At 40.4% G+C, this 19,414-nt stretch overlaps 1 protein-coding gene across 1 annotated transcript in view; it reads left to right on the top strand.

Moving 5' to 3' along the window:
• The window catches only part of SPEN (spen family transcriptional repressor), a gene marked incomplete at its 5' end in the record, with an annotated part of 35,443 nt that overhangs the window by 3,389 nt on the left and 12,640 nt on the right, over window positions 1-19,414 (top strand). Inside the window, 6 exons of the mRNA XM_008058072.2 lie at window positions 1,253-1,453; window positions 6,299-6,450; window positions 10,337-10,462; window positions 10,820-10,933; window positions 11,923-12,036; window positions 13,324-13,424. Of these exons, the coding sequence (XP_008056263.2) occupies window positions 1,253-1,453; window positions 6,299-6,450; window positions 10,337-10,462; window positions 10,820-10,933; window positions 11,923-12,036; window positions 13,324-13,424 (808 nt within the window). The remainder of the gene's footprint in view (window positions 1-1,252; window positions 1,454-6,298; window positions 6,451-10,336; window positions 10,463-10,819; window positions 10,934-11,922; window positions 12,037-13,323; window positions 13,425-19,414) is intronic.

The raw sequence follows: 19,414 nt of genomic DNA, 5'->3' as shown, positions 1-19,414 counted from the left end.
TCTCGAACCCGCGGGCTCAGGCAGTCACTCACCTCAGCCTCCCAAAGGCACGGGATTACAAGCTGAGCCACCGAGCCCGGCTATTTATTTATTATTTTTTAAGTTGCAGTCTCACTCTCTGTCATCCAGGCTAGAGTGCAATGGCATGCTCATGGCAGCTGCAGTCTTGATCTGCTGGGCTTAGGTGATCTTTCTGCCTCAGTCTTCCAAGTAGCTGGAACTACAGGGACACCCCACCACACCCAGCTAATTTTTTTATTTATTGTAGAGATGAGGTCTCACCAAGTTGCCCAGGCTGGTCTCAAACCCCTGAACTCAGGTAATCCTCTCGCCTCCGCCTCCCAAAGTTCTGGGATACAGGTGTGAGCCACTGCGCCTGGTTGCTATAGAACTTTTAAACCCAAAAGTTTAAGGAATAGCAACATGAACTTCCCTTATACCATACCCTAGATCCAGAAATTATCAACATTTTGCCGTTATTTCATCTGTCTCATATCTTCCTCTTTTCCTTTTTTTTTTTTTTTTAAGTGAATCCCTTATGTTGTCATTTTATGCCATCTTACAGATACATACTTTTGCATATATCTATAAACTATAAGAGCTTTTTAAAATCTGTGTGTTTGTTGGAGTTTCACTGTTGCCCAGCTGGAGTGCAGTGGCATGATCCTGGCTCACTGCAGCCTCAAACTCCTGTGTTCAAGCAGTCCTTCTGCCTGAGCTTCCCAAGTAGCTGGAACTATAGGTGTGCACCACTACATCCAGCCAATTTTGTGATTTTTTTGTAGAGACTCAGTCTCATTACCCAGGCTGATCTCGAACTCCTGGGCTCAAGCAATCCTCCCAACTTGGCCTTCCAAAGTTCTGGGAATGTTAGCCATTTCACCAAGCCATGAGGGCATTTTTCTGGATAACCACAGTATTATTTTTACCTAATAACCAATATTATTGTCTAATATCTAGTTTATTTTCAGAATTGTACAGTAATTTCCAAAATGTCTCTTTACAGGTTTTTTATTTGAAAAAGTAATGTTTTAATGATAAAACTTAGGCTAGATTTTTTTCACGATTCATAAGCGTAATGGTTGAGTTTTCATGATAATGTGTGAAATGTGCTTCCCTCAAACCTTGTTACATTGGTAAGTTACCTGTCTGATGTCAACTGAAAAAAATGAGGCTAAAGATTCAGTAGGTTACTTACTGAGTTGTAATTAAATTAGAAAAGTAAATAACTTGTTTTTGTTTGGGAATTTAGATACAAGCCTTAAAGATGGCCTTTTCCATGAATTTAAGAAATTTGGAAAAGTGACTTCAGTACAGATACATGGTACTTCAGAAGAAAGGTATGGTCTGGTATTCTTCCGGCAGCAAGAGGACCAAGAAAAAGCATTGACTGCATCAAAAGGAAAACTTTTCTTTGGCATGCAGATTGAAGTAACAGCATGGGTAGGGCCAGGTAAGACACAAGCAAGTTGAGTTTTAGTTGCAAATTACATATACTGTTTGTATTTCAGTTTATGAGAGGGCTGCATTTCTGTAATAGAGAAATTCTGACTTTCAAGAGTCTGAAGGGCAGAGCTTTAGACTCTTGTTGAATCTACCTTTCCTGAAAGGATTGAATTGATCAAAATCAGGAGGTAGTTCCTAGGAGAATGACAACAGAATTACCCTGAATTAGAAAGCAAACTAAGCCGGGCTCAGTGGCTCAGCCTGTAATCCCACGCCTTTGGGAGGCTGAGGTGAGTGGATTGCCTGAGCCCGCGGGTTCGAGACCCGCCTGGGCAGCGAGACCTCATCTCTACAATAAATCAAAAAATTAGCCAGGCGTGGTAGTGTGCGCCTGTAGTTCCAGCTACTTGGAAGGCTGAGGCAGAAGGATCGCCGGAACCCAGCAGGTCGAGGCTGCAGTGACCGGGAGCGGCCACTGCACTCCAGTCTGGGCGACAGAGTGAGACTCCAACTCAAAAAAAAAAAAAAGAAAGCAAACTACTTCTTAATACCAATTTGAGGGACTGGTTAGACTAGTTTTATTTCTATTATGTCCAACACAAATTGGATCTGTTAGTCTAGCTTGCATGATCTTGAAAGTTAGTGACAGAGAAGCAAGACTAAGTCTTATAGGGATAGGGTATGACCTATTGAGAATTTCAAGGGAACATTTTATTATCCTGAACCCACCTATAAGATTTGTTGTAAGGCAGGAAGTCTTCTCAGGCATGTCTGTGGTACTTGTTTAAGAATGTATACTCGGATTCTACCCCAGCTTACTGATTCAGAATTTGTCCCCTCAAGTTTGGGAACCCCTAACTTAAGACAACATGAGTTTTTCTTTTATTTTTTTTGAGTCTCACTCTGTTGTCCTACTGCAGACTTGATCTGCTGGGCTCAGGTGACCCTTCCACCTCAGCCTTCCAGATAGCTGGAACCACAGGCATGCGCCACCATGCCCAGCTAATGTTTTTTGATCTACTGTAGAGATGAGGCCTCGCCAAGTTACCCAGGCTAGGCTGGTCTCGAACCCATGGGCTTAGGCAATCCTCTCACCTCTCCTTTCCAAAGTGCTGGGATTACAGGTGTGAGCCACTGTGCCTGGCCCTGAGTAAATTTTTATTTGTATTTTATTTATTTATTTTTTTTAGTCAGAGTCTCACTCTGTCGCCCAGGCTGGAGTGCAGTGGCATGCTCATGGCCACCACAGCCTCCACCTGCTGGGCTCAGGTGATCTTCTACCTCAGCCTTCCAAGTAGCTGGAACTACAGGCATGTGGCACCATGCCTGGCTAATTTTTTTTTTAAGTTATTGTAGAAACAAGGTCTCACCAAGTTGCCCCAGAGTGGTTGCAAACCCCTGGACTCAGGCAATTCTCTCACCTCAGCCCCCAAAGTGCTGGGATTACAGGCTTGAGCCACTGTGCCTGGCCAAGTAAATTTTTAAAGGAATTAACAGAAACATTAGAATTCTGCAGTCACCTTATGAAGCTGAGGTAATTGAGCTTTTAACTAAGACTGAGTAGAATTTGTAGGATAAACATGGCCTATTAATAGAGTAAACATGAATCATTTTATTTGATAGTTAAGAGGAAAAAACTATAGTTTCCCTGATAAGGTGTGTGAATGATAAGGTGTGTGAATGTGATTTGTATATTAAATCGGACAAAGAATTGTTAGAGCAAATACTGCAAAATATGCATGATTTTGTGATGAAACCGAGGAATTTAAAAGAATATTATCTTTTTAGAGGATTTATTGGTTATACCTTCACAGTCCTTCTTCCACCAAGTTTGAGATATCCTGCCCTAAATTATACTGACCTAAGAGTAGCTCCAGGAGTTCTTAAAATTTAAAACATTTGGAACAGGTCAGAACTGCTTGAAGAATAATATTTAGCATGTCACATAATCTGTGTTCTAGAGTCAATTATGATTATTAAGTAATGAGGATCTCATCCAGAGGCATTCAGATGACTCTGATCTCAAATGGAAGAACTGGCTTGAGAGTTTTACTGTAAAAGCTTTTCACCTAATATTTTAGTATCCAGGAAACAGTTGGGCTTTAATCACTTGCTAGTGAAGATTTTGAGAAATTTGATTGGTTCAAGCATAGGAAAGCTGAAGATACTTTTCCCAGTTGGGATAATATCAAATACAAGTTCAGTGGGATATTTGGAAGCAGCTGAATTTGAGTATGGAGACTTGGTTGGAATTATGCTGTCAGATGATTAAGTACTGAATGTTATATTGAAATGTACTGAGCTGATTACTTAGGTCATGTACCTTTTAGAAAGCTCCAAATCCAAGAAACCTAACTTTGCAGATAGAACCCTGGCGGATTCTGAGTTTCTACTTTCATACTCCTGTACATAGCATTAGAATCCCTTAAACATGAAATTGCAGTTTAAGAGAGGTTTTTCAAAGATGTGTAGGTATTCAGACTTTGACTGATCCTGAGTTTTAAGTAGACTACATGTGGAAAACACACTTTTGTTCTTTGCTAACTGACTTTTTTTGATTTTGAAAAATTTTCAAGGTGTTTGGTGGGAATGAAGCCATTGCAAGTTTTAATGGTTACAAATCATGCTTTTCTGACTCTGCCTATTGGAGTACAAAACTCAAGATGTATTGGGATTATTTCTTCCCTACCCCCCTTTTTTGAAATATTCTTACATGTCTGCCTACTATTAGTTAGCTAGTTTCTTGAAGACTGAGTTGAGCTTAAAATGAGATAACCCTCTGAAATATGCTGAAAATATGGAGACAGCGATTATGAACCCTGGGCAGTTTCTGGGTCTGTCTGACTCTGAAAGTATATTTTCTTCGTTGAAGCTGGTAAGATTAACTGAACTACCATTAGAGCTATAAATCTGAAATCAGAAGTGAGATGCATTCTGGCTAAATTCACTCAACAACTCTGAAGTTGAATTTTATAATACCACTGTTGTCATTGACATCATCAGCAATGTTCAGTGGCTGGTACTAAATTCTTTGTTTCAGTAAAGTTGATTAAATATTAATTTTTTTGTATGGCTTTATTTTACATTAAGAACAAATAGAGAACATATAGTACTGTAGTATAATTGTTAGCAACAAAACCTTGATTGTCCCTGCCCTAGACCAAGTTAATAAATGGAGCTTCAGAGAAAGGCTATGATTGAGTTAGCAATTAAACCAGGGCTTTCGATCATTAAAAAATAGAAACCTTAAGGATCATTTAATCCCTTTCTATTTGTCACTGAAGACCATGATACCAAAAGAAGCATTTCATAAATGTTTCAATCCATTTTTATATAGTTATTCTTGTATCTAAAATCCTGCATTTATACAATTGTCTTATTATGTTAATTAGTATGGAATGCTACATATCTTATAAAATGTTGAAAAGTCAATGAAATTAAATAATGAAGCTGGACTATTTGAAGCTGAGTTTTTGTGTCTATTTCAGATTGTCGTTTTATACTTTGTTGTGGTTGTAGTTTTGTTTTGTGTTTTTTTATTTTGCATTGGGGTTTCATTCTGTCGCCCAGGCTAGAGTACAGTGGCATGATCCTGACTCACTGCAACCTCAACTTCCTGGGCTTATGTGATCCTTCTGCCTTAGCCTCCTGAGTAGCTGGAGCTATAGGTATGCACCACCACACCTGGCTATTTTTTTTTTTATAGAGACGAGCCTCACTTTATTGTCCAGACTGGTCTTGAACTCCTGGGCTCAAGCAGTTCTCTCATCTCAGCCTCCCAAAGTGCTGGGATTATAGGCGTGAGCCCCCACTCCTGGCCTGTTCTTCACGTTGAGAGCCTGCCACATAATTTTGGAACCTAAGATTAGGCTCAAATAATTACTGTTTTTGCTGGGGTTTAAAATCTATTTCTGTATCAGTGATTATTTTTTAAAGCAAATCAACTTAGCAGATTTATTTATTTATTTGTTTTTGAGTTGTAGTCTCGCTCTGTCGCCCAGGCTGGAGTGCAGTGTCACACTCACGGCCACCCCAGCGTCGACTTGCTGGGCTCAGGTGATTCTTCTGTCTCAGCCTTCCCAGTAGCCAGAACTACAGGTGTGTGCTACCGCACTCAGCTAATTTTTGATTTATTGTAAAAACGGGTCTTGCCAAGGTGCCCGGGCTGGTCTTGAATTTGTGGGTCTCAGGCAGTCCACTCACCTCAGCCTCCCAATGTGCTGGGATTACATATTGAGCCACTGAGCCTGGCCTAACTTAGCAGATTCAAATTCAGTTTATTTTTTATTTTATCTATTTATTTATTTATTTTTTGGGTCAGAGTCTCACTCTGTCACCTAGACTGGAGTGCAGTGGCACACTCACGGTCACCCCAACATCGACCTGCTAGGCTCTGGCAATCCTTCTGCCTCAGCCTTCCAAGTAGCCGCTACCATGCCTGGCTAATTTTTGATTTATTGTAGAGATGAGGTCTTGCCAAGTTGCCCAGGCGGGTCTGGAACCTGCAGGCTCAGGCAGTCCACTCGCCTCAACCTCCCCAAAGTGCTGGGATTATAGACTGAGCCACTGAGCCCAGCCTATTTTTTATTTTAAAGGTTAGACAAAGTGTTATTTCACCACCATCCCCCCCCCACTCTTTTTTTGGACGAGTTTCTTTGTCCTTTGTATTCTTCTTTTCCTTTGGGATTAACAAAGGATAGCTATTTCTGAGGGTGTTTATAATATTTCACTTAAGTGATTATTTAAGCCCATTGTTTCAGAGATTTTGTTTTTTAAATGTATGTTTTCCCATGATATATAAATGCACATTAGAACATTTTCTTCTCTTTTATTGTTTCCATCCCACTGACAGAAACAGAAAGTGAAAATGAATTTCGCCCCTTGGATGAAAGGATAGATGAATTTCACCCCAAAGCAACAAGAACTCTCTTTATAGGCAACCTTGAAAAGACCACTACGTATCATGACCTTCGCAACGTCTTCCAGCGCTTTGGAGAAATTGTGGTATGTTGCTTTTGTCCTAAAAACAATTTTAGATCTTGGTCATAAAACATAAAGCATAGTACAGATTATATTTTAAAAGGAATGTTTTTTGTTTGTTTGTTTGTTTTTCCTTGAGTAGGGGTCTCACTCTGTTGCCCAGGCTGGAGTGCACTGGCATGCATGGTCATGGCCACCACAGCCTCAACCTCTTGGGCTCAGGTGACCCTTCCACCTCAACCTTCCAAGTAGCTGGAACTACAGGAGTGCACCACCATTCCCAGCTAATTTTTTGATTTATTGCAGAGACAAGGTCTTGCTAAGTTACCCAGGCTGGTCTTGAACCCTTGGACTCAGGCAATCATCTCACCTCTGTCCCCTAAAGTGCTGAGATTATAGGCCTGAGCCACTGTGCCCAGCAGATATTATTTAATGATGTAATGAATATTTTTCTCACTTGCTTTAATGTGTTTTTAACTCCTGATAAAAGATGATCCCGAGAAACCCACTGGGTGCTTTTCTATATATGTATGTAAAAACACATAAATATTTATCAATATTTTTATGCATATGTATGTTTTCTTTACCGTTTTTATCTTTCTTTGTCCTTTGGGTTCTGTTTCAGTGTCATCTCTAGTCCTGTGGGTTGAAAGGAAAATCTGGAAGAGAAAAACATGTTTGTGAAAAAAAGCAAATTAGTATATGATTATTGTGTAATCACAGTGCACATCAGAAATTCTCTGGGGGACTACTAGAATGTGAATGTTGTGTGCTGGAAGTTCAGTTCTATTTGGAAGGTTTTTTTTGTTTTTTGTTTGTTTTTTTGAGTTGGAGTCTCACTCTGTCATCCACGCTGGAGTGCAGTGGCACTCACGGCCACCTCAGCCTTGACCTGTTGGACTCAGGCAATCCTTCCGCCTCAGCCTCCCAACTAACTGGAACTGTAGGCCTGGGCCACCACGCCCGGCTCATTTATTGTAGAGACAAGATCTCACCAAGTTGCCTAGGCTGGTCTTGAACCTCTGGGCTCAGGCCATCCTCTCACCTCTGCCTCCGAGAATGCTGGGATTACAGGTGTGAGCCACCATGCCTGGACTGTTTGAAAGTTTTAATTTGAATCACTTCTGTTTTGGTTTGTTTTTCAGTCAGGCTCTCAAGGCTGAAGTACTATCATGGCTCACTGTAGCCTTGAACTCCTGAGCTCAGGCAGTCCTTCTACCTCAGCCTTCAGAGAAGCTGGGACTACAGGCACAGGCCATCACACCTGGCTGATTTCTTAAAATGTTTTTGTGAAGATAAGGTCTTACTACTTTGCCTTGGCTGGTCTGAAACTCCCAGTCTCTAGCAGTCCTCTCACCTCAACCCCCCGAGTGTTGGAATTACAGGCATGAGCCGCTGTGCCTGTCCTGAATCTCTTTTTATATTATGCAAGTCATTGTTACATTTAAGGATACAAGGAGTTTTCTTTTCCCAATGATTTAAAATTTGAGTGAATTTATAGTGAAAACATTTTGGTCACAGCTTTTATAGTCTTGGGATGTACTATTTTGTTCTGTGTTTGAAAAAGTAGGGAAAGTACTTCTGTCTTTCTGAAACTACTAATTAGAATGAAGAAATTGCTCTAATATATTTGGATTTTGAAGAATAAAAGATATTCTGAGTAGGAGCTGTTATTCTTTCAGGGTGTGTGTATGTATGTACGTCCATGTGTCTGTCTATCCTCATTTATACATGATTGCTCTAAGCAAAAGATCTTTGTTTATTTAAATAGCATCCAGTCTTGTAAATAAAATATTATGTGTGTTTGTGACTGATCTAAACCTCATAGAGACTGGGGATAAGATATAAAAGTGATTGACAGTAAAAAAAAAAGGAGAAATATATAGCTTTTCAGGTTCAGTTGGATATACTGATGGAATGAGCCTTTTCATTCAGGATTACATGTTTTAAATTACTTGCTGAAAACTTGATTTTTCATTCTTTTCTCAGATATTATTATATATATATATATATTTTTTTTTTTTTTTAATTTTTTTGTTTTGTTTTGTTGTTTGTTTTTTTGAGTCGGAGTCTCACTCTGTCACCCAGACTGGAGTGCAGTGGTCGCTCCCGGCCACCACAGCCTCGACCTGCTGGGCTCCGGTGATCTTTCTGCCTCAGCCTTCCGAGTAGCTGGAACTACAGGCGCGCACTACCATGCTTGGCTAATTTTTGATTTATTGTAGAGATGAGGGCTCACCAAGTTGCCCAGGCGGGTCTTGAACCCGCGGGCTCAGACCATTCACTCACCTCGGCCTCCCAAAGTGCGGGATTACAGGCTGAGCCACGGAGCCCGGCCAGGTATTATATTTTAAATGGCCTGGTCTTTAGTAAGGATTTAAGATATTATAAAATGGAATTATTTCTTAGGATTTCATTAAATGGGCTACCTTTTTTATTACCATAACTTTATTTTGGCCGGGCTCAGTGGCTCAGCCTGTAATCCCATGCTTTGGGAGGCCAAGGTGGGTGGATTGCCTGAGCCCGCGGGTTCGAGACCTGCCTGGGTAACTTGGCGAGACCTCATCTCTACAACAAATCAAAAATCAGCTGGGCGTGGTAGCCCGCGCCTGTAATTCCGGCTACTCGGAAGGCTGAGGCGGAAGGATCGCCGGAGCCCGGCAGGTCGGGGCCACTGCACTCCAGTCTGGGCGTTGGAGTGAAACTCCAACTCAAAAACAAACAAACAAACAAAAAAACTTTATCTTAACACTATTATTGTGGATTTTACATTTTGAATTTTGAGTTGCAATACTGTTGCTCTTCTGCAAAGAGCTTTCACATGGGAAGGATTTCATGGTTTGTGACTATAAATGCTGTGTTGTGCAACATTTAAACTACTAATTTACAGTTGTATTAAGATGTACTTTTTTTTTTTGAGTTGGGATCTCACTCTGTTGTCCAGGCTGAAGTACAGTGGCATGATTACTGCTCATCACAGCCTCCAACTCCTGGGTTCAAATGATTCTCCTGCCTCAGTCTCCTGAGTAGCTGGGAATGTAGGCATGTGCCACCAGGTCTGGCTAATTTTTAAAATTTTTTTGTAGAGATGAGGTCTTGCTGTGTTGCCTAGGCTGAAAGATGGACAATTTTAACTAAGAAAATTATTACTGGGAATGTTACTTTTTTATTTTTCATAATTGGGGTCTCAGTCCATGGTCCAGGTTGGAAGTGCAGTGGCACAATCAGAGCTCACCACAGCCTCAAACTTGGATTCAAGAGATCCTCCCTTCTCAGCCACCTGAGTCACTGGGACTGTAGGTGCACAATACCACACTTGGCTGATTATTTGATTTTTTTTTCTTTTAAATATTTGGGGTACAATTCAGGGTTAGGTATGCAAAATGTTCATTACGTATGAACATTTTTGTTAATAAGGTGTGGTCTCCCTCCCCGGCAGTTTCCCACTACTGCCAGTTCCACCCCCGCCCTCCCCTGGCAGTTTCCCACTACTGCCAATCCCTTTCTTTCATAGTATAATGATAGTTGTTAAAGGTCCACTTATGAGTGAGAACATGAGATACTCAGTTCTTTATTTCTGTGGTAGATCACTCAGTATTATAGGCTCTAAGTCCATCGCAGTTACTGCGAAGTTCATAATTTTGTCCTTCTTTATGACTGTGTAATTGTCCATTGTATATGTGTACCACATTTTTTTATTTGATTTTTTTTTGTAGAGACAAGGTCTCACTGTGTTGTCCATGCTGATCTCAAACTTCTGAGCTCAAGCAGTCCTTCCACCTCAGCTTCCCAAAGTTCTGGGATTTCAGGCATGAGTCACTGCACCCTGCCTGGAATGTGACTTTTTTGAGAAGTAAACGCCCTATATGAATTTGGTTTATTCTGATTTATTTTCTTATTGCTTTTTCAGGATATTGATATTAAGAAAGTAAATGGAGTCCCTCAGTATGCATTCTTGCAATATTGTGATATTGCCAGTGTTTGTAAAGCTATTAAGAAGATGGATGGGGAATACCTTGGAAATAATCGCCTCAAGGTAAATACATTTGTATAAATTATTGTGCTGTTATTTTTGTTTTTTTTTGGTATCTTTGTTTTTTAAGTTTTGGAGTTTTTTGTGCACATGTTTGATTATTTAAGTATTAAGACAGTTTGATAACCATAAAGGTGATATTTGTCTTTACACCCCTGTCTTATTATACTGTAATCTGAATTAACACTTGACTAACCAGACAGGATTGCTTTTGGAAATTTCTGTTTGATTTTAACCAGATAGTTCCCCCTTGAGATGTTGATCTGATAAGATTCCTATAGAAAACTCATTTTCTTAGAATTCTGTAGTTGAATAGTAATTGTGAACTTTACTAATAGAGATTTTGCCTTTTATATTCAGTTGGGTTTTGGAAAGAGCATGCCTACAAACTGCGTATGGTTAGATGGGCTTTCTTCAAACGTGTCGGATCAGTATTTAACACGACATTTCTGCCGATATGGGCCTGTAGTAAAGGTAGGTGGGAGGTTTTGGTGTGTGGTTTAAACTACCTCTGATTTTTCTTGATATTCTAACCTTTTAGTCCCAGTTCCTAGCATTGGCTTTATCTTTTCTTTAATAAGTCACACATTAAAATTCTCTTTGATAAAATTTGGTCTATAATTGCATTTGCATCTGTTAGCTTAAAATGTGAGTATTTTGAAAAACTATTTTGAACTAGCTGAGGTGAATGCTTCTTAGGAATTTTAATAATTTTATCACACTAAAATTACACAGTTTCATTATATAATTATTCATATTTACACTAAGTATATAATTAGACTTTTTAAGAACGATAATTTTGAAGGGAGGTTCACACACCAGACTTTCATCTAACCAGTGTTTGTTATGTAACACACCCACAAACAACAGGAAAAGGGACTTTGAAGCCAGTTCTATTGTGTGTAGGTACATCTTTAACCCCTCTGTGGTGGGTATGTTGCAAAACTTTGACGTTTCTTTAAATGTAACTTTTGTGTTGTTCAGAGAAATACACATTTACTTAAAGATTGCCTGGATAAATAAAAATGCAGCAGCTTTTTAGTAGATAGTAGTGTTACTCATAACCAAAATTCATTGAAATTCTTTGTTGATTCGGTATTCTTTAAATTTTTTTCTCCCTTTCAGGGGTGTTGGTTTTTTTTCTTTCGAGACAAGACAAGAAGAATGCTTTACTTAAATACAATATGGTAATCAACATGGAAAACAAAGTAAAATACAGAAAAACAAAATAAAGGCATGATATACCTCAAGCCACAATATCAGCACTTTTAAACAGTCCCTGCATGTTTTGTGCTTGTTACAAAGTGCATAATCAGAAAAAGTTTGAAATTTTTCTAGAATAAAATAGTATATAAAAATATTTTTTCTTTTGGCAGGGTCCTTGTGACTTAGGATTTTGATGGGATTGACACTAAGTCCAGTAGATGAGGCTCTTACTGGTTTTTTGTTTTGTTTTTTTACAGGTGGTGTTTGACCGCTTAAAAGGCATGGCCCTGGTTCTCTACAATGAAATTGAATATGCACAAGCAGCTGTAAAAGAGACCAAGGGGAGGAAAATCGGTGGTAATAAAATTAAGGTGTGCAGAATGACTTTAAACAGAAGTAAAACAAAATCACATTCAAACCTTACCCCCTTAATAAGTGGTGTTTGTCAGTTTCCAGCAGGGGAAGTGGTTCGTTCATAGGACATATATTTTATGTCCTCAGTGTTTAAGGGGAATATTATGCTTTTTGTGCTCAGCTACCTGTGGGCACTTGGTCTTTTTAAACCATTAACCTCGCCTGTAGTTCCAGCTACTTGGAAGGCTGAGGTGGAGGGATCGCCTGAGCCCAGCAGGTCAAGGCTGCGGTGGCCATGAGCGTACCACTGCACTCCAGCCTGGGTGACAGAGTGAGACTTCAACTTAAAAACAAAACAAAAAGAACAACAATATGCACCATTAGCCTTAGATCCTTCCCTAAAATTCTGCTCATTCAAAGAAGTGTGCCTCCCAATGCGCTTGGTACCTGATGCTCACAGGCACACCCACAGTCACCTGTTAGTGTCTGCAAACGCAGGACCTCAAAGTAGCAGTTCAACTTCCTGAATGATCCTGCCTTCCTCTTCTTTCCTCCTCTCCTAAAGAATGAGTAACTAGCCGGGCTCGGTGCCTCAGCCTGTAATCCCGCGCCTTTGGGAGGCCGAGGTGAGTGGATTGCCTGAGCCCGCGGATTTGAGACCCGCCTGGGCAATTTGGCGAGACCTCATCTCTACAATAAATAAAAAATCAGCCGGGTGTGGTAGCGCACGCCTGTAGTTCCAGCTACTTGGAAGGCTGAGACGGAGGGATCGCCGGAGCCCAGCAGGTCGAGCTCCCGGCCACTGCACTCCAGTCTGGGTGACAGAGTGAGACTCCAACTCAAAAAAAAAAAAAAAAAAAATAGAATGATAAAATAGTGACAGTTGTTGGATATCATATGTTTTAGTGACTTTGAGTCCCATCTGTGAGTCAAGTTTAAATGTTCTCCCATATTTTGTTTTATGTTCTGACTGTAGTTCCAACAAATTCATGCACAGTGGATATTACTGGAGTTAGTTGATCTGATTATTTAATTGCTGTTTCAGTTTCCTATTTTGCTTTTTTAAATTCTGTAGAATTGAGTCTGAAGCTTGAAATTTCATTCTCTTTTCAAGATTGGGGTAAAATTTCAGATATTTTAGGTTAGCAAAGTATAATTTCAGTTATGAGTACTATTTCACTTAATTGAGATAGAATGTTCTTTCCTGAAATTTGTCCAAAACTGCTATGTTGTGAAGAATTTTCAAATTTCATCATTAAAATTTGAAACTTGCATCAAACACCTGCCATGTTTTTTTTTTTAAGGTGGATTTTGCAAACAGGGAAAGTCAGCTGGCATTTTATCACTGCATGGAGAAATCTGGTCAAGATATCAGAGACTTTTATGAAATGTTAATAGAAAGAAGGTATGTATTTTAAATGTATTGGTGTAGCTTGAGTTTTAATACGTAAACTTCAGGTGGGATTAGATTTCTTTTATTACCTCATACAGAAAAACAGGCTTGTTTTTATGAATCCAATTTTCATGTGGTTCATACAGATTTGGGGCAACACTGTTTAGATTTCTCACTGAATGCTCTTACAGTTTGAAAGAGTTTCTACTGTTTTGCCAGCTTATAACTTTTTGTACCATTAACTATAAATACAAATCATCCTGCCTTACAGTTTTAAATTAAATGTGTTAATATATGTTAGAATGCATTATAAACTATTAAATGCCTTACACATTTAGCAATGACAACATTCAGGTTATCACCAGACATTGCTCATGCATTTAACTAAAAGCAAAACCAAACAAAAACTTCCTGCTGGGCTCAGATGATCCTTCTGCCTCAGCCTTCCAAGTAGCTGGAACCACAGGCATGTGCCACCATGCCCAGCTAGAACTTTATTTTAAATTTGAATCTTTTACCGGGCATGGTGGCTCATGCCTTTAATCCCAGCACTTTGGGAGGCTGAGGTGAGAGGATTGCCTGAACCCAGGGGTTCAAGACCAGCCTGGGCAACATGGCAAGATCTTGTCTTTACATAAATCAAAAAATTAGCCGGGCATGTTGGTGCATACCTGTAGTTCCCGCTACTTGGAAGGGTGAAGTGGAAGGATCGCCTGAACTCAACAGATCGAGGCTGCCATGCAATGAGCGTGCCACTGCACTCCAGCCTGGGCCACAGAGTGAGACTCTGACTCAAAAAAAAAAAAAAAGAATTGAATCGTTTTCTTTGTGAACCAATAAACCAAAGCATATAGAAACTGGTGACTTTGGCAATGTGAAAGGCAAACCTGATTTCCCCTTGTTAATACTGTCATTCATGATAGTGCGGTATTTAATATTTTGTCTGCTGAATCGATGGAATATATCAAAGCATCTTAAGGTAGTGCCACTAGGTTCTTAAATAGATTACATTTAAAAATGGAAACTTGAACCATATGATCAAGCTGTTTGTCCAGACATGCGTCTGACTAAGTCTCCTGGAATGTGACCACTAGGTCTCCACCCTGTACCTATGTGTCAGACAAAGACTTTGTGTGAAAAATGCCTTCAGAACTGAAGTTCAAATATGAAGAGGGCTCTATGATAAGAGTGCACCAAACCAGAGTCATGCCAGAAAATCCTTCTTGCCATTTCATTTTTTTTTAATATCATAGGAAGCATATATCTCTATGACTTATTTATTTCTTCTTCTTTTTTTTTTTTTTTTTGAGTTGGAGTCTCACTGTCACCCAGGCTGAAGTGAAGTGGCACGCTCATGGCTACCGCAGCCTCAACCTGTTGGGCTCAGGTGATCCTCCACCTCAGCCTTCCAAGTAGCTGGAACTGCAGGCATGCATCACCATGCCTGGCTAATTTTTTTATTTTTAATTGCAGAGGCAAGGTCTTGCCAACTTGTCCAGGCTGGTCTCGAACCCCTGGACTCAGGCAATCCTCTTGCCTCTGCCCCCCAAGGTGCTGGAATCATAGGTGTGAGCCACCATGCCTGGCTCTGTGAGTCATTTCTTAGTGGAACATTATACAATAGTCACTTAATACTTGGCGCTTTTTTTTTTTTTTTTTTTTGAGTTGGATTCTCACTCTGTCACCCAGGCTGGAGTGCAGTGTCACACTCATGGCCTCCATAGCTTCAACCTGCTGGGCTCTGGCGATCCTTCCACCTCAGCCTTCCAAGTAGCTGGAATGCCAGGCATGTGCCACTGCGCCCAGCCATTTTTTGATTTATTATAGAGATGAGGTTTCGCCAAGTTGCCCAGGCTGATCTTGAACCCATGGGCTTCAGACAGTCCCCTCTCACCTCAGCCTCCCAAAGTGCTTGGATTATAGGCATGAGCCACAACACCTGGCCTATACTTGGTGCTTTTTAAATGAAATTTGTCCCCCACCCCCACTGCCAAAAGCTCAAACTTCTAAGGTTTTGATGGTTTCTCATTAATAGATCAGAATCCAAATCACAAAAGATAAGAAATCAGCAGTCTTCTAGCTAGAAAGTCAGACTTGATAGGCTCTTCTAACTCAGTTGTGTGCGAGTGTAAGAAAGAGAGGAAGAGTCAGCATGAGATTGTGTGTACACATGCAAGAGAATGTATGTGTCTGTTGGGAGAGGAAAAATGTTCACGATCCTGGCTCCCCAAGTGGCAATTTGAAGTCATTGTTAATACATTAAGTGCTTATAGGAATTCTTACCCATAAATGAGTGGAAAGTGTGTTGGAGGCCTAATTGCACTTAAGACATAAAAAAAAATCCATTAAAATCCTTTGTGTACATTAAATATTTTTGAAAGAGCAGTGTCTTGTGAGAGTCGGGTAATGTAGTCTGGGCATTAATTCTACTTAAAATTCACTCATTTTAGTGATGATCTGGCTCTGCTTTTTTCTTTGGTTCTTTCTCATGGTGGTTTATCCCTGTCAAATGGTTTATCTCCTAATGTAGGAAGCAGGAGGGTGTAGGGCTTGACTGTAGCTCAGGTTTGCCCCATTTGGCTTCAGCTGGCAGTGCCTATGGGGTGCTTTCCTTGCAGTAGAGCCTGAGGATCTTTGCCTTTTCCAGAGAGTAGAAGTAAGTTGTACTGCTGCATAGTTGTTGCATGAGTGAAAAACATTGTAACGCTAATGATAATTCAGCCCAGGAATGCAAACGATAACTGTCTTTGCACAGGGTTTTCCCATTTACAAGCAGTATTTCTTTTTTTTTGAGTCAGCAGGCTGAAGTGCAGTGGCATGCTCATGGTCACCCCAGCATCAACCTGCTGGACTCAGGCGATCCTTCCACCTCAGCCTTCCAAGTAGCCGGAATTACAGGCATGCGCTACCACGCCCGGCTGATTTTTTGATTTATTGTAGAGATGAGGTCTCGCTGCCCAGGCGGGTCTCGAACCCGCGGGCTCAGGCAATCCACTCACCTCAGCCTCCCAAAGGCGCGGGATTATAGGCTGAGCCACCGAGCCCGGCCTGGCTAATTTTTTGATATATTGTATAGATGAGGTCTCATCAAGTTGCCCAGGCTGGTCTCGAACACCTCAGCTCAGGCAGTCCTCTTGCCTTGGCCTCTCGAAATGCTGGGATTACAGGCACAAAATAGTATTTCATTTGATCCCTCAAATACTATGTCAGGTAGGGCTGTCACTGTTACCCTGCTTTATGGAAGGAACCAAGGATCAAATAACTTTTGCTGATAAGGTTACAGGCTATTAAGGGGTTGTTGGACAGGGAGTAAACCCCGGGTTCCTAGCTGTTCGTGCCTTAAGCCTGCACTTTATCCAGGTGATTCTCAAGATGAGTTTACAGGGGCACAGAATGACTTGGGTGACTTTTTCATTTACTTATGGTCGTTTGGATATTGTACAGTTATGTGAACAAACTTGGTCTTTCACTTGACCTTTTGCAGTTCCTCAGTGTCCCTGTACATGGTCCAAGTGCTCAGTTGTGTTTTCCCTGCGTAAGTTGTTGAGTTCTTTAAGGGCAGAACTGCTCCTTTCTTTTTGTAGTCTTGGGGACCAGCAAAAGAAGTATTTAAACTGCACAGTGCTCTAGCACAGACATTTATACATATAGCTCTACAACTTTCCCCCCATATTTTGAAGTATAATTTTAGTTTGCTTAATTTTAAAAATATCTTTGATACTGGCTATTAATATGGTCAGTAAACTAATGACCAGTCTAGATGTCTTATTCACTTTGTAATATTAGAAAGTATATAATGTGTTTACCTTTATATAGAAAAATAATACTTCTTTAGAGTGTATATTTATGGTGGTAATAAGCTAGTTAAGTTAGCCTCATTTCATGCCTAGTAACATTTATTTGCAAGATGGCTGGTCAATAAAGAATCTGATTCCTCTGGAGCTATAGAAGGATCACCTTGAATCTGATTAAATCAAATATCATAGATATAAAATATTCTCTTTGAACTGAGAAAATTCAGTATAAATACATATACTAAAATGTTATTGATGTTTCCAGTGTTTGAATGTTCAGTCTAGATTCTTTGTTTGCTGTTCAGAGGGGTTTAGAACATCACCTGGTACCAGTTATGAGATAGTTTTGTAAAGTTTATTCTTTCAGCAAACAATTGATTGCTTGCGGTGAGCCAAACAGGGAAATTGTGACAGAGGTAGGGAAATTGTGACCAAGAAGATAAACCCTGTGCCTGTAGGGGGCCTAAGTTCTAGTTTTGTTATATTTTAATAAGCTACTATTGGCAATATTGTCTAGAATGAAGAAGCCATAGCTACCTGAGAGAACAAAAATTTCTGAGCATGAACCAGTGAAGAAATTAACTGGTCTCTGATACAGATGTATTTAATTTTTATATAATGTGTTCTTCTGTGTAAATTTAATTCTATTTTGAGTGCCCTGGGCAAGTCCCTGTGAGAGATAACCTGTGATGAGTTCTTAAAAATAGAGGAGTTGGCCGGGCTCGGTGGCTCAGCCTGTAATCCCGTGCCTTTGGGAGGCTGAGGTGAGTGATTGCCTGAGCCCGCGGGTTCGAGACCCACCTGGGCAGGTGAGACCTCATCTCTACAATAATAAAAAAAAATAGCCGGGCGTGGTAGTGCGCGCCTGTAGTTCCAGCTACTTGGAAGGCTGAGGCGGAAGGATCGCCGGAGCCCAGCAGGTCGAGGCTGCGGTGGCTGGAAGTGGCCACTGCACTCCAGTCTGGGTGACTGAGTGAGACTCCAACTCAAAAAAAAAAAATAGAGGAGTTAGCCAAGTGCGATGGCTTAGGCCTGTAACCCCAGCACTTTGGGAGGTTGAAGCGGGAGGATCATGTGAAGCTAAGGATTCGAGGCTGCAGTGAGCTATGATTGCACTCCTGCACTCCAGCCTGGGTGAGACCTTGGCTGTGAGACCTTGCCTCAAATAAATAAATAGGCAAACAGGAGGAGTCCTCTCACAGTGCTTGCAGTCATCTCTGATTTCTTAGTTGGCAGTTTTGCGGAAAGTAACATTTACTGAGGGCCAAGTAATATGCCCTGGGTTATGCTAGGAACATTTTTACAGGTGTTATCTTAATCTTCTTAAGAGCTTTATGAGGAAAAGTTATCATTTTATGAGTGAAGAGACTGAGCTCAGAGAACTTAACTAGCCCTCACAGTATTTCTTAAAATTGTGAATTGAGATAGAGTGTGATACAGGTTACATAGGTGGTCACATAGATTTTCATTAAAATTTTTATCTGACTTTCTAAACAGTGTATTTCCTAAGTTGTGGTAAGAATATCTTTAGGTAGGAAATTACTTATGAAAGACTTAGGGATGCAAATATATGACACTAGTCAATAGCTAGTGCCTGCTTTGTCACCACACCTAAATTACTGAAAGTATTAGAAAGGGCTGCACCACCACTGCCCAGTGGAGACATAACACAAGTCAAGCAAGTTATGCATGTGTGATTTTTACATTTTCTATAGTCACATTAAAGAGTAAAAGGAAGAGTGAAATTAATTGATTAATTTATTTAACTTAATATATCTAAAATAGTTTAACATATATCTAATCTAAATACATTGTTGTAGTTTTCTGTTTAAAACTAAGTCTGCGCCTTTGGGAGGCTGAGGTGAGTGGATTGCCTGAACCTGTGGGTTCGAGACCTGCCTGGGCAGCGAGACCTCATCTCTACAATAAATAAAAAAATCAGCCGGGCATGGTAGCGCATGCCTGTAATTCTGGCTACTTGGAAGGCTGAGGTGAAGGATAGCCGGAGCCCAGCAGGTTGAGGCTGCGGTGGCTGGGAGCAGCCACTGCACTCCAGTCTGGGCGACAGAGTGAGACTCCAACTCAAAATAAAATAAAATAAAAAAATAAAACTAAGTCTGCAAAATTTGGTGTATATTTTACACACACATCTTAATTTAGACTAGCCAGATTGCAAGTGCAGTAAGTCCCCCAACATGTGAACCTTCA

Source organism: Carlito syrichta, unplaced genomic scaffold (genome assembly GCF_000164805.1).
Source record: "Carlito syrichta isolate Samal-C Ts95f unplaced genomic scaffold, Tarsius_syrichta-2.0.1 Scaffold89673, whole genome shotgun sequence".
In the NCBI taxonomy this organism is placed as follows: Eukaryota; Metazoa; Chordata; class Mammalia; order Primates; family Tarsiidae; genus Carlito; species Carlito syrichta.
The sequence above is the reverse complement of the archived record's forward strand: the minus strand, read 5'-3'. Positions and strand labels throughout refer to the sequence as shown.